The 20346-nt window shown below is 40.3% G+C and overlaps 3 protein-coding genes across 3 annotated transcripts; 2 read left to right on the top strand and 1 right to left on the bottom strand.

Moving 5' to 3' along the window:
- The first annotated feature begins 4472 nt into the window (after positions 1 to 4472).
- LOC148720289 (adenosine receptor A2a-like) lies at positions 4473 to 7429 on the top strand. The gene is made up of 2 exons (XM_088739329.1): positions 4473 to 5738; positions 7313 to 7429. The coding sequence occupies exon 1, from the start codon at positions 4650 to 4652 to the stop codon at positions 5592 to 5594; it is 945 nt and encodes a 314-aa protein (XP_088595455.1). The 5' UTR covers positions 4473 to 4649; the 3' UTR covers positions 5595 to 5738; positions 7313 to 7429.
- A 1102-nt stretch (positions 7430 to 8531) lies between these two features.
- LOC148720288 (melanocyte-stimulating hormone receptor-like) lies at positions 8532 to 10966 on the top strand (the record flags this gene model as incomplete). Its single annotated transcript, XM_088739210.1, has 1 exon — positions 8532 to 10966. A coding segment is annotated over one exon (954 nt), but the record flags the coding sequence as incomplete, so codon positions are not given.
- A 6351-nt stretch (positions 10967 to 17317) lies between these two features.
- On the bottom strand, positions 17318 to 17911 carry LOC148720287 (tetratricopeptide repeat protein 28-like). The gene has a single exon (XM_088737600.1). The coding sequence runs from the start codon at positions 17894 to 17896 to the stop codon at positions 17318 to 17320; it is 579 nt and encodes a 192-aa protein (XP_088593726.1). The 5' UTR covers positions 17897 to 17911.
- Between the last annotated feature and the right edge of the window lie 2435 nt (positions 17912 to 20346).

The raw sequence follows: 20346 nt of genomic DNA, 5'->3' as shown, positions 1-20346 counted from the left end.
TTTTCCAGCCATCACCTCATCACACACTTGAGCGAAAACAACCAGAGATCACAGTTGGAGACACACGCCTTAGCTCTGTTCATCATTTCTCGTATCTTGGTAGTTGCCTGTCATGCAAGGCAGATTTGGATGTAGAAACCCAAGTTCGTCTAAAATCAGCTAGTGCTGCCCTCGGTAGCCTCAGAGACAGGGTGTTTGATAATAGAAACCTCCACACCAACACCAAAATAAAGGTTTACAAAGCCGTAATATTGCCAACCCTGCTGTATGGCTCAGAAGCTTGGACAACCTATAGTCGTCATCTCAAAAGTCTTGAAAGGTATCATCAGCGTTGCCTTCGCCGTATCCTCAACATCAACTGGCAAGACAGACGAACAAACAGCAGTGTTTTGGAAGAGGCTAATGTCACAAGTATTGAGTCCTATATTATCAAGAACTAACTTCGGTGGGCTGGTCACCTTGTCCGTATGCCTTCATCCAGACTCCCAAAGAAGATTCTGTATGGTGAACTGTTCAATGGAAGACGTAACCAAGGGGGACAACGAAAACGCTTTAAGGATAGCCTTAAACACAACCTGAAGCAGTGCGGTATCAACCCCGAGAACTGGGAGCAATTGGCCAATGACCGGCCTAGCTGGAGAAGTGCTATCCACACTGGTGTGCCGTATAGTGAGCAACGGAGGAGGGAGCACTGTGAGAGTCTCCGCTTGGCGAGAAAAGAAAGACAACAAAATGCCAGCGTAGTTCCAACCTCCACTGATTTCAGATGTCCAGTCTGTCAGAGAATTTGCTCTTCCCGAATCGGACTGTATAGTCACCAGCGAACTCGTGTAAACTAATTTAATTTAATTTAATTTAATCTCTGCCAAGTGGACATCTTACTCGTTAATAATAATAATTCAACATTTATATAGCGCAAACTACTATATAGATAATCAGTCGCGCTTTACAATCAGTTAAGGTGAGATCGGACGTCAGAATTCATCAGGCGCAATATGCAGCCACTTCAGTCCATGTATTGATCTCACCTTCCCTTCCCAATTCACCCTAGATTAGACACCACACAAAGATAGACCACAACACCGGGCACTACGTGCCCTACTCTTTTCGAAGAGTGTGTGCGTTCTTTAACGTCCCACAATTTTTATCACATATAAAAGCTTGTGAGACGGGACCTCCATTTATCGTCCCTATCCGAGAAGACGAGAAAGTCTAACCCTTTGCAGATATTATTACAAGGACAGCACTTTCTTCTCAGTTATTTAAAGACCCTGAGTGTTGGTCCGGCCGGAGTCGAACTCTCGACCTCCAGCACAACAGTCCAGCGCTATACCAATTGAGCTAACCGGGAGGCGGTTACGAGGGATCCCTCGTTACGAGGGATTGCCAACACACACGCGCGGATGGACATAAACGAAAGGCATCTTCAATATATAAACTCTACCACGATCGGCACAGCGAAGTCCCGAAAGACCTACTGAAACGTTTTAGCATTCTGAAAAAGTGTAGTAAAAAGTTCGATTGTTTGGTGTACGAAATGCTTCTCATCAGAGCCCTAAAACCCACTCTGAACGTGCAAAGTGACTCAATTCGCGCAAAAGTATTTGTATAATTAGCTCCTAACATATTTATGCTAATTTAGTGTTACACCTTGCCACAAACTTTGTAATTTTTATTTCTCCCTGACAATGGCGTCATAATAACACCGAAACGTCGGTTTCTATCGTTGGTTATTGAAATAATTTGATTTGATTAAGTCCCTACGCTTCTCCATCCTTTGTTCGTCCTTCAGTGCTCGTCCTTTGCTCGTCCTTCAGAGTTTGCAACCTCTTCTCGGTTGTGTCGCGTTGTTTTCAGCCATGGCTAAAAGTCTCGTCCACAGCCAGGCGGCCAAAGCCAGCTTTCTGACGGCCTCTTTCGGCAATGACTAGTCCTTCCATCTTCGAGTCGCCACATATCTCTGTGGCTATAGCTGTCAAATGATATACCTGGCTATAGCTGTCAAATGATATACTGAACATGCTAAACGGATATTGCTGAGGCAAAAAATGGCCCAATCTAAGTGGAAAATATAGGGGAAAGGAGAGTTGGTGAACAGTCATTACATCAAACGTGACTGTCGCCAGGATACCTAAGGCCCCAATGAGAATGTCTGTTACAGCCATGCTGAATAGCAAAGTGGTCCACTTCTTTTTTGAAATGTCTGTTTTCTGCATGGCAATGATAACTAGAGTGTTTAAAAGTACGATAAAAAGAGATGCATCAGATCGAATGACGACAAGAAAATTCCAACCATACTTCCTCCTACCTTCGTTGAAGGTAATAGAAAAGTGAAATTGGACTTGTCTTGCTGGCAAAGTCTTTGGTTAATTCTGTACAGTTTAAGCACATGTCCTTGACATCGATCCTGTTTCTAGTCGTCCACAAACTTTTAACTTTTCAACTTTTTTTTAAGAACAATTTCTTTCTAGGTGCGAAGGTTACCTTACTCGCTGAAAAGATAATTAATACAAATTACTTTTTTACTTATTTCACAATAATTAAATAGACAGTGCCCAGGCTTTTCGAAATCGGAAATTTAGTTTTCTTATATCATAGAGAAGGTAGTTTATGAGTTTGTGTACTATATGTAGTACTTTAAAATTGCTTAGTTTGGACACTTGCCAACGACAGGGATGTTCACGACCGATTTGTTCTTGACGCAGTGTGAAGCGACTTTCGCCGGTGCATCCGTGCTCTAATATTACAGAAAAGTTAAAAGTTTTATCCTATATTTTTCATGATATAACTTGCGTCACATTACAAGTAGTGCCGACTATGATCTATTTATCCCTCAAATCTTACAGTGGCTAGGGTCAATCAATTCCTCTTGGCATGGTCACTGATGGACAACTCTTGCAAATAACCCTATTACGTTTGTAAAAATACTGTGGAAAACTATCACTTTGACTACCCTGTTAAAAGAGTGTTCGCAATATGGAAAACTCCAAAAGGGGGTCGATTATGCCGTGTATTTTCGAAAGAAACAACAAATGCTTTATTGCGGAAATGGAGTCATCGTGAGTCCATTTAGAGAGAAAGGCAAAGGGACTGAGTTCAAATCGAGTCAAAAGGTAATTACTTACATCAAGTATAGGGCGTGCTGGGGAAGAACGTTACAAACACACTGCGTGAGGCGCAGGGTCTAACGCTAGCAGATTCAACAGGAAAAGTGCGCCAAAAGTCCTTTCTCTGCAAATGCCTCTACGTCTTTTACTTTTTGCTATCTTTGGTCGCACTCTTTCTCTACTCTCTCTCTCTCTCTCTCTCTCTCTCACTCTCTCTCTCTCTCTCTCTCTCTCTCTCTCTCTCTCTCTCCCTCTCTCTCTCTCCCTCTCTCTCCCTCTCTCCCTCTCTCTCTCTGGCCTATTTTAATTTAAACCTCTTCTCCATTAACTTGCATGAATTTCAATAACTTCTTCCGATTAACAAAACTTTAGCTCTGTATTTGTTGAAACAGAAGAGCCAAGGGGCCAAACGACCTTTGTTTGCAACAGGAGCTTATTGATGAAGTTGTCATCATGTTATCAGAAGGTGGCTTAGAAACAACGGATTGGTCCGGTAGCTGATCAACATGACAGCTATGGCCTCGATTTTCTAATGTGAGTATAGGTCTAACAAACACCTTTACTCCGTGATAAAAATTCTAGCTTTTCTGTTCAACAGAAAATAATTTTCGAGAAGTAAAGCGGTTGCAGGTGATTCTACTCTTTGTTACACTTATGGTTTGGTCTTTTTCACTTTTTTGAGTGAGTATTTTTTGTTTTACTTTCGCTCATGGTTTACAGTGTACGTCTATGTTGAGAGCTACCTGAGACCTTTTTTAAGAAATAAAGCCAGAGTGAAAAATCAAAGGGACACTAGATTTACTTACTAAATGGTAATAGTTACAAGGCTAAGATACAATGAAATATATGAAGTTCATATATTTTGTACTGCGGTATTAGATACATATGATGCACGATCCTCGCAGTAGATAGCGCTATTGGAGTCCCGTACAGGCCTGATTTTTTTCAGGTCTGATTTTCGCTATTGCTTAAATAGCACTATCTACTGCGAGGATCGTGCATCATATGTATCTAATACCGCAGTACAAAATATATGAACTTCATATATTTCATTGTATCTTATTTATCACTTTCACGGGTTTATTACGAATCAACTTAACGGCCTGCTCCCAGTTGGCTTGTTAGCTCAATTGGTAGAGCGCTGCACTAGTATCGCATGGGTCAGTGGTTCGAGGTCAGTGGTTCGAGTCCCGTACAGGCCTGATTTTTTTCAGGTCTGATTTTCGCTATTGCATAAATAGCGCTATCTACTGCGAGGATCGTGCATCATATGTAAGTTACTAGCCTGTTCAATCTCTTGAATAAGTAAACTCTACTAAAGAAGTCTAGGTGTTTATGATTAGCAGGCACAAACAAACAGACAGTTTTTGATCGCATTTTACATAAGTAAACTCAACTGAGGAAGTCTTCCTGTGAATTTCGTCAAGAAAATAACGTTTGAGTGAAAGGGACTGGCAAGTGTTGTTTACACGAAATGTTTCGCTGCTGCGATAACATATGACCTGCTGAACAAAGGAAACAGCCTTTTGTCTAGGCTCTAAAATGATAATGTTAAAAAATCTAACAGGAGGTGAGAGACAGACGAAAACTTTTGAAGAACTCGCATTTTCCCAGTGCCTGATTGGTGCAGGATTACAACGAAAACTTTTCTCTGCTGTCAGCATTCTTCTTTCCATCACTGCAATTCTCGGGAATTCTCTTATTCTTGTTGCGCTTCACAAGGAATCTTCCATCCACCCGCCATCCAAACTCTTGTATCGTTGTCTGGCAGCAACCGATTTGCTGGTTGGTCTTGTTAGCCAGCCTCTCTATGCTATTTATAGGACATCCTTGGTTTACCAACAATTGAGTCTTTGTCGAATTGCATATGATGCAAGCTACATATCATCCTATGCATTATGTATGGTGTCTTTATTGACGATGACGGCCATAAGCATAGACAGACTTCTTGCGCTGTTGCTGGGTCTGAGATACAAACAAATTGTAACTTTAAAGCGCTCATATATCATTGTAGCCACCTTTTGGGTCCTATCCAGCGTCGCTGCTGCATGCAACATTTTAGATGGACGTATCACTATTTGGTATGGCCGCTTAGTCGGACCATCTTGCATGATTGTCTCAATCGTCTCGTACGCAAAGGTTTTCAGCGTTATGCGCCGTCATCACGCTCAATTACAAGATCATGTTCAACAACCGCCGAGCCAACCAAATCCACTGAACATGGCGCGATACAGAAAGGCAGTGCACAGTGCACTTTGGGTGCAGTTAGCATTGGTTGTTTGTTATACACCAATTCATTTAGTAGAAATTGTAATCGCTTATAGTAAAACATATCCATCATATTTAGCTGTCTTGAGGCGAATAGCAACTGCCTTAATTTTCTTTAACTCGACGCTAAATCCTTTTCTTTATTGCTGGAAGATAAGCGAAGTAAGACATGCAGTGAAGCAGACAATCAGACGAGCACTTTTCTGTCCACAGAGTTAGAAGTTTTCTGAGTTACATTTTTACAGAGGTGAATTTCAAAGTCAAGAGCGGATGTATCAACAGATATGAAAAATAGGGAGTACTATTGGACTTACACGAACCGATGCCTAGCCCGGCTTACTGGACCCAGTGCATTGAACGAAGGTAATGCAAAAGCTTACTAGCTTTCATGAATGGTAATTTGAACGATACCGTATTCACACAACGACTCAATGTGGGGAAAAGGAATATTTCTATTGTTTATGGTCCTATTAGATAAAAATGTTGGGTCAATAGAAGGACCTACGAGTTTGAAGATAGAATAATATTCCATAGAGTTAACTGTTACAAAGAAATCGATAAAGAGTTGTATTTAATGCATAACATTTTCAAGAACTTCTGGTAAAATTGTTTGCATTTGTTGTGACCGTATAAGCATTCCGTAATCACACTTCATATGAGTGATCATTATTGAGGAAGTTTCTTTGCAATTGTAGTTAAGAAAGTGAGGTTTACGTTTTCGTGACCTGACAAGTTCTCTTAAGATGAAATTGTTCCTCGCTGTTTGCAGTTTTGCGAAGAACAAAAGAACTGAAGAACTGTTTAGCAAATAACGGAATAATGAAGAAAATTTTTTGGCATGTTTTCAAGAAATGCGGGAAGGGATGTCACTAACATATGTGCCTCTGCTTTTGACTGACATTTCACCTGGAATATTTAAGTTCATTTCCTGAGGTTGATCATAATTGTAAAGGTCTTTATATGTTAAAACTGACATCAACAATTCCTTATGTTTGTCCTATCAGCCACAGTTTTCCTTAGTATGAGTGACTTTGTGCTGTAGTGTGAAATGATAATTGAGGAAAAAATATTTATCGTCGTTCATCTTGTTGCAATTCATTCCAAGATTGAATTTAACCAGTTGGATAAACATGTTTTGCTGTTGACGGTAAAATTCCTGCCTCGATTAGTTATCAAAGATAATTCACAGATAAATTTCCCAGCAGGAATCGAAATTTCTATCGTTCATGGATCTATGAAAGGACCTTTTAGAATATAGGTGGAATAATATGACATAGAATTACTTGCTACAGAGATATTGATTTAGAGCTTAAATTAATGCAACACCATGAAAAATTTGGCAGTTGCTCATTAAAAAAAATTAAAAAAGGGATTCAGCGGTGGCTCTTCTTGTCCACTGTCTCTTGGTCGCATAAGAATTTAGAATGTTAGTTAATTATCCTGACAGAATAAGCGTTACTTGTCAAATGTGTGAATGTTTCTGAGGACGTTTTTGTGGAACTGTAAATAAGAAAGTGAAGTCGACGTGATCTTTGCCTGGCAGCTGCTGTTACGACAAAAATATCTCATGAGGAAAAAACGAAACAAGTGTTTATCAAGTAACGAAATATAAATGTTATCTCTTGTTTTCAAGAAATGCTGTTGTCCTGGATAACATATACGATTTAAATCTTCATTTCAGAAAATGATTAGTAAGGGAGATTGGGAAAAAAAAGGGAGCGAACGTTTCTTATGTACATGTATTATCTATTCTTCGAGATAGTTGGCCTTAGGAGAGAGTTTTTTTTGCTCCCAAAATAGAAATCATGATACCAGTGTCGTGATCTTATATGTAGGTCCGATCGTTAATAATAATTTTAATACCTATATTAATACAAAGGTCCAACATGCACCTTTAACTGTGATCAACTGAAAGTTCCCGTTTTTCTGTTTAACAGGAGATCATTTGTGAGGAGTAATCCCGGCGTAGAAGATGGTGGCACTACTTCTTAAAGATGATAAAAAAATAAAAAGATCACACCGTTTGCTAACGCTATGATTTCGTTTTTTTTTTTTTAATAATTATTATTCCTTTTTTTTTCTTTTTTAATAAAATGTACCTCATAGTCCACTTACTGAGAAGGAAGAGTTTTTTCATCCTATACTGAAATGATGATAGCAATGGTTACGATTGTCCTTCGTACTAATTTAAATAACTGAATAAACAATTGCAAGCAGCTTTAGCAGACCCCTTTGTTTAATAAGAAAGCTTCCTGTTTTTCTGTTTAAGTAGATGATTTGTTGACACGCTTCGAATAACTATCAATCGCCTCCAGACAAAGGTTATTTATACTCCTTTGTTCCGTTCAGCAAATAAAGCCTCCCGTTTGTTTTTTTTCTTTTAATATAAGATAGTTTGTTAACACGCTACAAAGAAAAACAGTTCCAGTAAATGTTTATATGAAAGAAATGCTTAGGCGAATATCGCAGGATGGGAGAGAATTATCTCTTTTTACAGTTTACAGATAATTTGCTCGAAAAAAGAAACATCTGTTTACTGAGCCGCAGAACGCCAGTCACAATTTCAATCAAATGCACTTGGCATATCTGTCCATACATCTTATCTGAAAAGCTAACTTTTTTTTTTGCTTTGTTTCTAATCATTTCCAGGCTGATGAATGAACGTTTTGCTTTGAACACTGTATTTGAACTTCAGTTCCCCGAAACTAAAATAACCCCAAAAGATCTCAAGATGACAGAAATAGTTTAAACACTCATCAGTTATTAAACCTAACGGTGGAAGTTCTCCTGCCGAAATGAGAGATTTTTCCATTTTATGATAAAATGAGGACGACATATCACCTTTCTGATGGTGCAGTGAAAAAATTAAGAAATTTTAGATCTCATCAGGGACCCTTTTGAGTAAAAAGAGACACGAAATGTAAGAGACTGATTTTTAAAGAAAAAAATATTATTCCCTCGAAACCAATGCACTTGACCATCACGAATTTCCGGAATAAAATGACGTCACATGTGGCGAAGGAAGCAGCTTGTAAATAAGTTATAATAGAGTAAACGTTCCCGAAGAGGCTTTTCGGTAAACGTTCTTAACAAAGGAAAATTAATTAAAGCCTTCACAGCGCTGTGCATGTTCTATGACAATATATCTCTCGCTATAATTACAAGTCACCGGCGTGCAGGGGAACAAATTTGGCAGGAAGTGGAACAAAAACATTTCAAGAACTGGCTTGCTCCTTCTTTTTGTTTAGCGGACTACAACAACTAGCCGTTTCTCTCGTAGCAGTCAACATTTTTCTCTCCATCACAGCATTTCTTGGGAGTGCGCTGATACTTGTTGCCGTTCACAAAGACTCTTCCCTCCATCCGCCGTCCAAACTCTTGTATCGTTGTCTGCCAACAACTGATCTGTTAGTTGGCCTTATTAGCCAGCCTCTCTACGCTACCTATTGGGTGTCCTTGGTTCACGAACACTGGAGTCTTTGTCGATACGCAAAGGACGCAGCTTTCATAACAAGCTACTCATTATGTGGAGTGTCTCTACTAACGATGACGACCATAATCGTAGACAGACTCCTCGCCCTGTTATTAGGGTTGAGATACCGACAGATTGTAACCTTAAGGCGCACATACATCATTGTAGCTATGTTTTGGGTTGTATCTAGTTTCGCTACTTCATGGTTCCTTTTGGATTACCGTAAAGCCTTTATGTTCGGCCGTATAGTTGTCCCATCTTGCCTACTTATTTCAATTGTCTCTTACAACAAGACTTTTCGCACTTACGATCATCATCAGGCAGAAGTACAAGATCATATTCAACAACAGCCAAGCCGACCAAATTCACTGAATTTTGCTCGATACAGAAAGGCAGTGTACTGTACACTGTGGGTGCAGTTAGCACTGTTTGTTTGTTACGTACCGCTTGTTGTAGTGGAAATTGTGATCGCATTCAGTGAAATATTTTCAACACATTTGGTAGTCATCAAGGTCATCGTGGTTTTCATAGTATTATTTTACTCGACATTAAACCCATTTCTTTACTGCTGGAAGATAAAAGAAGTAAAACTGGCAGTAAAACATGGCAGAATATGGACGGAGAATGGAACTGCATAATGACCTCTCTTGACGATCTAAATTTTTTCCCAGTTTTTCAGTCCTCGCATTTTAAACAACGATTATTTAACACTTGTCCACATCAAATACTCATGAATGTGTGGAGATAGTTTCTTTCCCTTTCTTCAAGTTGCCGTACAGAACAATAACATTGGCATCGCAAATTGTTAGAGAATTCCCGATCGCTCTATTTTTCAAAGTTCAATGTTGACAGGGAAAAGAATCATCCCATAAAAAAAACAGGTCCGCAATGCGTAAATGTATGACTTGCGAAATATTGAGCTGCTTTTCAGTGTCTGTTGTCTTACTGAGTTTCTTTTAGAAGGGCTAATATCTGATTATGGTTAGATTATTTTCAATATTGTTTCTGTTCGTCAATAAAACAAGATAACTAGCATACAATAACTCTGAAATGCTCATTTACAAGTTGAGGGCTAATGGCCAAACTTTGTTCTGGAGGTCCCATTTTGACGACAAAGGTTGCACATGTAACCTGAGGATTTAAGGAACTTAAATAAGCCTTAGCATCACCTCCCATAGTGACCTGAAAGATTCAGACATGATTTTGTTTACGTAGCGAAGTGGAATTGAGTTCGGAAGTTTGTAGGTTCAAGTTAATTGTCTTTTCCAAGGCGAGTGATGTAAAATTAACTCAAGGCAAGGATTTCATAAGAATATTTTGGGCATTTTGTGTACCAGTAGGCGAGGAAAAAACTTTGCAGAAGGGTTGGAACATTCGGGAAATGATGTAATCTGCACTAGAAGCCATTGGGAGCCTGATTTGGTCTGAATGTGTGACTAATTTTGGATAATACATACATATAAAGTAACATAATGCTGAGCATAGGTTTCTATTTTCCACTAGAGCACAAAATTCTATTTTTATTTGGTTGAGAGCAAAACATTCACTATAATAAGCAGCACATGTTTCAATTTATATATGTTTCAATTTATATATATTCAATTAAATTTTATTTGGCCTGCAAAACTGTCTCGTGATTAATCTGTATGTGTAGGTATTGACAATAAAGTATAATTCTACTTCACCTTCAGTTTGCAGAACACCTGAGCAAAGGGAATTTTCCTAGATTTCAGCAGGTAGACAATGTCTTTAATAAACGTAATTAAAATGAAATCAAATAATATTAAACAGACCATGCACTGGTCAAAATACTGTTGATGTATCACTGTACCTGATGTCAATGGATAAGCTCTTATGTCCAGGATTAAATGCATTTGCAAAATTTACGAATTTTATGATTTTTTTGTGACGGCCTTACAAAATTGCGGATTTAACGAATTTAAAATTTTTAAAGGCAAAACATTTTCTGTTCCAGGTGTTTCTTGTTCTTGTTGTTGTTTTTTTTTTTTTTTTTTTTTTCAATAAAATTAATTCAGTCACTTTCCATGACTTTCCATGACCACTAGATCGAATTTCATGACTTTGAAGGCCTGGGAAATGTACAATAAAATTCCACAACTTCCCAGGTTTTCCATGACCTGTAAGAACTCTGTTGTAACAACAAAAAGCTCTTTCAATAACCACATGTAACTTAAATGAAACTTGCATGCTTTACTTAAATTTTTGGAACAAAATAGTTTGACCCTAACCTTAGGCTTTTCTTTCTTTTTATTCTTGTAGAATGACATGTCCTCCCTCATGTGGAGTCCTGGGTCTAGTAGGGTTGTGTACGATCGAGTTAGTTGAGTTTTCCTGCCATGTGTGGGTTGTAACCCGGAGTTTACACACTGTTAATGTATTAAATAAACCACATTTTTGGCGACGAGGAACGTGAACGAACGACTAGATTAGAGGGAAGCGAAGTCTGCACGGAAAATTCCTACTTTTGGGAAATTAGACGAATACACTGAAACGGACGATTGGTGCCATTACATTGAGCGTGTAAACCACTTCTTTGAGGCCAACGAGATTACGGATCCTGACAAGCAAAGATCCATTTTTCTGGTGAGTGTGGGAGCCAAAATCTACAAGCTGATACGAAGTCTGGTCGCCCTGGAAGACCCGAAGTATAGAAGTTATGAGGACTTAGCGACACTCGCCCAGGAACATTTCATGCCCAAGCCTTCAGCTATTGTTCAACGATTCAAGTTTAACACTCGCACTCAACAACCAGGTGAGACCATTGCCATGTTTTTTGGCTGAGTTGAGGCACCTGACCGAACACTATGAATTTGGGGCAACATTAGATCAAATGCTACGTGATCGGCTTGTGTGTGGTGTCCACGACATCAGAATACAGCGTCGTTTACTAGCCGAACCGGAATTAACCCTGAGGCGAGCGTTCGATCTGGCTCTCGCAATTGAGGCCGCGGATAAGGATGCCTCAGAGATACAAAAATGAGACTCTCAGGAGGGGCAGACTCCGCTCAACAAAGTCGGTTTTAAAGTGAAAAAGGTGCCGAAATTAATTGTTATCGCTGTGGCGGCAATCACTATCCCAAAAGCTGTCATTTTAAGGATGCCAGATGTTATGCTTGTGGAAAGTTAGGTCACCTATCCCGAGTGTGCCAGGCCAAAAAGAAAGGGAAACCACCACCCCCAAGTAATAATAAGAAGTCGGACACCCCACAGGATACCCATCTCCTAGAGGGAGGAGAGAAGACAATGGGGAGAAAACAGGATGTGGGTGCATATTCTTTGTTTACCCTTGGCGGTAAACGACCCGCACCATACAAAGTACAGCTGAGTGTTAATGGGCAAGCACTAGAGATGAAAGTTGACACAGGGGCTTCATTGTCAGTGATTAGTGAGAACACCTACAAAAAACCTTGTTTCAGAAAACAGGGCACCCCCATGGGAGAGATCAGGAATTGTCCTTCGTACATACACTGAGGAAGAGTGAAGGTGCAGTCTGATCGTCCGGGTGAGTGTAGTCCTGAGAAGGACTGTTGTCGGTGGTAGTGACTGACGTTTCGACAACCTGTGCGGAAGTCATCATCAGAGTCAAGTGAATGATTGTTGTCAGTAGAATGTTCTTATTCCAGTTGGTGTGAAATGATCGGTTGGTTTTGCCTTGATGTTACTGGCTGTAAGACTCAAGTGTTATTGAGTTGCACCCTTGGGAATGGACAGGCCGCCCTTGGTCTCGAGTACATGTAGATTATACTGGCCCTTTTATGGGCAAGATGTTTCTCCTAATTACTGATGCACATTCAAAATGGATGGATATCCATTGTGTGAATTCTGCCACTTCCAGCGCAACCATTGAAAAGCTAAAAACAACCTTTGCTTCACACGGCCTACCAGAGATTGCAGTGTCAGACAACGGGTCTAATTTTGTGAGCAGCGAGTTCAAATCATTTCTACACAAAAATGGCATCACGCACATTACCTCGGCTCCTTATCACCCGTCATCAAATGGCCTCGTAGAACGAGCCGTGCAGACTTTTAAGCAAGGGATGAAAAAGCAAGGTGATGGTACTGCCGAGACCAAGTTAGCTCGGTTCCTATTAAGTTATCGTATTACCCCCCAAAGTACCACGGGTGAGTCTCCTGCTCAGCTGCGCTGGGGACAAAGTCTGAGGTCACATCTCGATCTGCTGCGACCAGACGTAGCAGCAAAGGTACATGCAGCACAATCCAGACAGAAGATACAGCATGATCAGCTTAGCTGGATGCGCCGTGTGGAAGTCGGTGATTCAGTGGGTGTTCGAAAATACTCCAGAGGTCCCAAGTGGATTCCAGGAACTATCATACAGGAAACTGGTCCTTTGTCGGCGAGAATTGAATTGGAAGATGGAACTGTGGTTCGAAGACACCACGATCAACTAGTTGCCCGACCCACAGAAAAATTTCAACCCTGGTGTCACATTACTAATTACTAACCCATTGCAGTAGGAAGGTGTAGATCCAGAGATCATTGTACCGGATGTAAATGACCCAGAAGTTGCCCATGGAGACAGAGAGCCACTCGGTGCAACAGTGGTTCGCGACTCAGGGCTAACTACCCCTGTCAGGCGATACCCAGCGAGGAATAGAAACCCCCCACAACCTTTTATCTAAGGGACCCATTCCCTCCCCCATGAACAGTTTTGAGTTCAGGGCAGAGACATTGACTTTTTGTTTTCGTCGTTGTTTGTTTTTCTTGCTTGTTTAAGAACTTGGGGGGAGGAATGTGGAGTCCTGGGACTAGCAGAGTCGTCACATGACTAGAGGGTTGCGTACGATCGAGTTAGTTGAGTTTTCCTGCCATGTGTGGGTTGTAACCCGGAGTTTACAAACTGTTAATGTATTAAATACACCTCATCTGAGAATACAATTACATCAACAGCAAGGTAATTACACACGCTCATCTCACATGTACCGAGAACTGTGAAATTAACAAACATTACCCCAGTAAAATGGCGGCTCTTTCACAATTACAAGTTTTTGTCAAAATTATTGGATTGGGGATAAGGCCAACTTACATATAGGTTTTCACTTAAAGAAAAGCTTTCTGTAATGTTTCTCTATTGCACATCTTTTTGACAGGAAAAATATCTTGGTAACAGTACATGTTGAGATTCGAGTCAAACATTGTCACACTTATACTGTATGTAAAGCTGACAGAGATGTGCTTCTAATTCTGATCTTTATACTCAAAAAACAATTAAACAAAATAGATTGAAGCACCTATAAATATTGTCCAAAACTTACCCCTGCTGTAATAATATAAACCAACAAGTTTAGTAATATCAATAGTTAAATTGAATTAGATTTAAATAGGATGAACTGCAGTCCGCTTCTAATCCAGCGCTAATTTTCACACTTCTTCAACCATTTTACCATATAAATCTTTTTCTAAGAAGTTAGCTCTGTTAAAAATATGGTGATACAAATACAGGCACACAGTACTCTTCACATGCAACAAATTTAATGTACATATGCGCCCTTTCAACCTTGAGGTCCTCTTGTACACTACCACCACGCCTGAACCCGTGAAAAGTGACAAATTTGTGGGGCAGCTTTAAAAAACATCCATCAAGACATGAACTGGTTCCCGTTCTTGTTATTTAAGAAATGAAACCAGACATCTCTTTAATAACGATGGCCGTAGCCGATCGAAACGCCGACGATAAGAAAAGTTTTAAATTAAAACAAACTCTTCTAGCGTACATTTTTTCGTTTGTAAAAGTTTTTTGAAAATGTTATCCAGAACATTTATAAACTTACTACGCTGATTATCAAAGAAACTTCAACCCTCACCGCAGCCGCGGTGCTTCAGAGACATTTTTGGGTGAGAAACCGCCTGACACTACGAGAACTGCAGGCTCAACCTGGCTCAGATCGTTGATGTCTAAGGAGAAACAACAACGGCCTGAACCAGGGGACAGGACTGAATAATGAAATGCTGTGTCAGAGGATATGCGGTAATCGACGCGGGCTCAAGTGTTCTAAAATTTTGCGTAACTAGTAGGAAAATAACATGGGCTGACATTTAAAACCGAAGAACTTTGTTTTCGTCCAAGGCATTTTCCTATTTCCAGAGGTTTTAAGGAGAGAATTAGTTTTCGAAAATTTCTAGGGGTTGTACCAAGTTTTTGGAGGTTGTTCTGTAAAAGAAAAGTGGCAAGGAAAACGACGCCTCAAAACAACAGAATAGGAAATCAACCATGCAAACCACTTAAAACTCCGTTTTCCGCGGCAAAACCTGACGCATGCGCATACGTTATTCAGCTCTGTCATCTAAGAGTCTATCTAAGGTCTTTCCAGACACCTTCACAAAGGCCAACAGGTCATGAACGTCTATTTTATTGCCTTTTCTAACACTGTGCCACCCGGCAGTTAAAGACTTAACACAAATATTGATAGAACATTGGAGTCTAAAAACAATCAGTGCTCATTGAAAACAGTTATGAAACCTCCGATCATCACTTACAAAAAGGAAAAATCCCTTCAAGACACGCTTAATTTTACGGTGATAATGAGACGCGACAAAAAAAGCTACATTGGGAGCCCGTGCCGGTCAGTCTACCACCGTAGAAACCCGCCTCTCCCCTCCACGATCATCAAGACATGATCTGGTTTCGGTCCTTGCTATCGAAGAAATGAAACCAGTTATCTCTTTAATAACAATGATCGTAACCAAAACACGAGAGGGAAGAAGAATTCACACAACTTAAGCTGAATATTTTATTTTAAAAAAATCATTTTTCCTGCAATATATAGACAAATCAAAGCGCCTAGCACATGTACCGCCTTTTTGATGTGCCCGAGGGACATTTTCGGGGAAAAACCGCGTGACACTGCGAGAACTTCGGGCTCAACCTGGTTCAGGTCATTGTTATCTAAGGTCTTCCTCTTGCACAATGTAACTCGATATACAAGTTTTCTTCACCACATAAGGCGATCTCAGGAGCGGCTGCTTTCTTCGTAACTACCCCTTATTATAAACAGCAAAATAATTCATTTAGGTCAATTTACGCTCTGCACTCCATACTTCGAGACGAAGAAAAAGAACTGTTGAAATAAATTGCGTGCATCCATTGCATGTCCAGTGATAAGGTAGAATCCAGAGTGACAGAGGCGGTGGAGTGCTTCGAAATGTGGGCTTAACACTTCCCCTAATACTAATTCAAGTGCACATCCTCACCCTATCAGTTAAAAATCTTTTCTTCACGTCCACTTTCGGAACACAGGCCGGAAATATTAAAATGAATTATTCCAGACACACTTTCGCCAAGCACAGTCCTAATGAAGCGATTTGAAAAGACAACGAGACTGAATATTTTGCAAAACTAATTTCATCCTGCTCTGACGACATTGTCGGCACTAAGCCCCCTAAATTTGAAGAGGCCCTAACCTTCCCCCTCCCCCCCCCACCAGCCCGCTCCGTCGCCTAGGAAATAGGCCCTTACAGTCTGTGCTTCCAGAAGTAGCATATTATGCCACGATAGCCCGTTTTTTTTCCGAACTATGCTCAAAATTAGACTCATTTTTTTACTCGGATAATTACGAAGTCATTAATACGAGATATAGTTGTGAATGGAACACGGCACTTTTTCCTTTCGTCATTCCTTCGATTCCTGTTAATTTTTTCTAAATCCGCGGACCAGGAAAAGTTTGTTATTCGTGGATCCTTAAGATACGGTGGACAGCATATCATTTTCAGCTTGAAGTTCCCACTGTGGAAACTATTCGATGCGGTTCAAGAGAAGTAATGCCTTGTCAGTGATTGATATGAACATAACACCGGAACCAGGACACATACAAGTAGCATTTAAGGCCTGATTTTAAGGGCAAGACTTAAAAAGTTCTTCCTCCTCGATTCGATTGTAAGGGAAAGTCGTCAAAGTTTTTCCTTCCACAATTTATCATTGAATAACATGTCAAGATATAACTTTCATGCACCTTTCATAAAATTGTTCAAGTGCTTTAAAAAAAGGAGTATCTAAAAAATTATTGTAAAAATTTTACTGGAAGTGGCCCCCTAAGCTATGAATTAACACAAATGAGTCCATTCCCAGCCTCTCTTAATCCCTATCCGAGTTCATTAGTTCACAGGTACTTTCATTCTTTATCGTAATACTCACGTATGATAAAAGCGCTTTGGAAAAAAAAACATTATTGAAATTTCCTTTGCTTGACGACGTACTTGCATTAGTCACAATTTGCTTGGCTTGTTTGCTGAACTAGTGACTTAAAAAAAATGGCTGTTGAGTTTTAACTTCTAAACTCTTATAAAGAGTATACTATACGCTGTCTTGTCTCAGATTATTAAACTTAGAAGTCCAATAAACTGTTTACAAAAATGCTTCTCTATGTGCATCCATCCGAGTTGTCCTTCGCAGATGGCTTGCAATTAAATGGTTACGAGCTTTGCTAGATCAGTTCATTCCGCTTCAGCCTCTTGAAGTGCGTTGGGCACTGGCCAATTTGCAAAATCAAATGTCACGTTGTCGCCCATGAGCATAAAGGGTGCCCATTGAGAAATTTTGTCAAAGCCGTTATGACGCATCCAATCCCTGGACATGTGGAGGGATTCACTGGCACTTTCACCGCGGAGCAAATGTTTGTAGAAACAAGTCATGAACTGCTCTGTGGCTGTGTCATCCAGGGCCCATCTAGCCGCTAACACCGAGCGAGCACCGGATCCCACAAACGCTCGGGCGATTCCAATCACTCCCTCGGTTCTAATCTGTCCACGAGCACTGTGGCAACAACTAAGCACCACTAGTTTAGCTCGCAGCCGAGCTTTTGAAATATCCGCCATCGTCAAAAGGTAATCTTCTTCTCGAGGAAAAGGTGGGAGTAAGGTAAGGTGCTCAGGAGAAAGAGCAATCTCTCCTCTTTTGGCATCACCATGTGCAGCAATGTGTATCAAGCTCACTGAATTTATCGCTTGGAGTGCAGCATGCTTCGTCGCGGACTTTCCAATCAAAGGCGTTACGCCAAGAAGTCTTCCAATCATTTCTGCTTCCTTCCTTGCACACAGCAATGGTGTTATGATTCTACGCTTTTCCTTGTAAATTACAGCTCCAACCTCAGGGTCACCCACTATCAGAGCCCCTGTCTGAATGTGATAGTCTGGAGGACTGTTTTGAACATACTTGAGAGTCGTCAGAGAGGAAACCATCCGTATTTTGCATGTCTCTGATAAATACTTACCTCCTTCGTCAGCCAAGGCTGCAAATGGCACTTGGTACGTACAGGAGTCAGGAACAATAATGATCTCGGGATGCTTCAGTAAACTGGCCACAGGAGCGATGATTATCTTGTAACAGAAGTAAAGATTTGGTTTGAAATCGTTGGCATCATGGTCCTACAAGACTTCCTGGTTGTCGCAGTACAGAGGCCTCAGTTCGGTGTCATCCAGAGATCGATCCTCTAATTCTGTTCGGGTAAAATGGCGAGGCTGCGGAAGCTCTCTTAAAAAACTCATCTAAATCAGGAACAAATCCGGTTATAACGTTTGCTTCAAGGTTCACTGTCTTTTCCGTAAAATGAATAGCGCCCATTGCTTTGAGAATCCAAAACCGTACATCATTTTTACCAACCGAAATGTACAGGCATGCACAGTCTGCTTCTCTTTTGATAATCTCTTGGATGCCACGCCAAGATTGTGGATTGCCTGAAATCTGCTCTTGAACAGAGTATCGAGCGGCCATCATGTCGGCTAGGCCTCTTGCCCGTCTCAGCTCTTGGACGTAAAGGGCGTCCTCTGCCTTTCCAGAGGAAGAAAGCAACTTACTGAACAATTTGTAGGAGAAGGTGCCGTGTTCCTCTAACAGGGATGTTTGAAACTGATCATTGTCTTTAAGAGAGCCTCGCAAAGTGTCGAATACCACGATGCTTTGAAAAAGATACAAAGAGGCTTCTTCAAGATGAGATTTGGACACCTTTAACACCGATAGACTACAAAAGCATTGAAACTCCTTCAGTTTGTGTCCAATATCCCTGCTTAATAGGAGAGCCTTCTTGATGTATTCTTCGGCCATATCATAGTTACCGAGGGATTGGAAACACAATCCTAAATTGTTGTAGTTACCTGCTACTCCTTCTCTGTTCCCGATTTCTATAAAAATTGCAATGGCTTTCTTGTGATATTCTTGCGCCTTGTGATATAAACGACACTGATGCACAATGATCCCGAGGTGTCCGTAATCTACGCGCCTCAACTATCATCGACTATCATCAATTAGTATATACTAAAACAGTGGATAGCGTTGAAGGCGCGCTGTGATTGGCTAGTCAAATTCCGAATATCCAATGCTATTTACCTCCGCGAGCAACTTAGCAAAAAAATGGCTTCGCGGTTTGCATCCGTGGCAATGTAAGAAATCACTCAAATTAACAACGAAGCAGTCCCTGAAAACACAAAGGAAACGACTAAATTTGGTTTCGCCGTGTTTAAAGGCAATGGTTTAAATTTTTTACCCATAATTCATCGATGAAAACCAATGAGAAAGGTTTTGTTTACAAATGCAAATTAATCTTGCGCGGCTTGTTGTTTCAGTCCTTTCCGCGCGGGAAAATGTTGGAATGTATGAATTAAAATCAATTTTTGGTGGTGTATATTATCTCACTGTTTTAGTATATACTAAAACAACTATTCACCTCAGTGTCGGTGGTTAGCGGTGGATATTTACCGAGTCGCTTCGTCGTCAGAAAAATGATTTCAATTGTGCGCCATTTCCTTTTCCGTAACTTAAATCCAGTTCGTCGCTTGCACGATGCGAGAAAACTTGTCTAACCGGTTCTCTGCAGTACAAACACCGCTTGATATTTGTACTCGTCTTGGGCGTTATTTGTACTCTACGGAATGTAATTGGATAATAAAATCAAAGGTTGCATTGGACTCTAGATCTGTTCGCCAAGTGAGAAAAACTAAAGATTCTGGTCAAAATCAATTACACTAGACAGCATGCCTGGGAATCACACCTGAGAGAGTGGAGAAGACTTAAGCATTTTTGCGAAAAAAAAAAGCAGATTAGTGAGTTGAAAAAAATAGAGTTGATCTCTAATTTCCCGAAAAACTTCAGTCCTTATTCTGAATTCTGTCTATAAATTACCATTTTTTAAACAAAGCCTTGAGTTTTTTTTTTTCCTATGGGTGACAGTAATTTGCGCTTAGTGTAATAAGAATTTTTAACATATTCTTCATGGAAATACCCAATTGCGTAGTTTTGGCGCCAGAATGCTGTCGCAAGGAATCCGGGGACGAATCAGCCATTTTTATTTAAATAGACGCGACAAATTTAATACTTGTATAATAGTCAACCGGAGATATTTGTTAGAAGAATGCGTAGAGATGAATGGATTGTCCAACGAATTTAAGTAACATCACGTTGTGACTTCAACCCTTCAAATGTTATTTCATATTTACAACACAATCAATCCATTTGCTTTGCAGTTTGACTG

The sequence above is a fragment of the Stylophora pistillata genome, chromosome 11 (assembly GCF_964205215.1).
Source record: "Stylophora pistillata chromosome 11, jaStyPist1.2, whole genome shotgun sequence".
Classification (NCBI taxonomy): Eukaryota; Metazoa; Cnidaria; class Anthozoa; order Scleractinia; family Pocilloporidae; genus Stylophora; species Stylophora pistillata.
The sequence above is the reverse complement of the archived record's forward strand: the minus strand, read 5'-3'. Positions and strand labels throughout refer to the sequence as shown.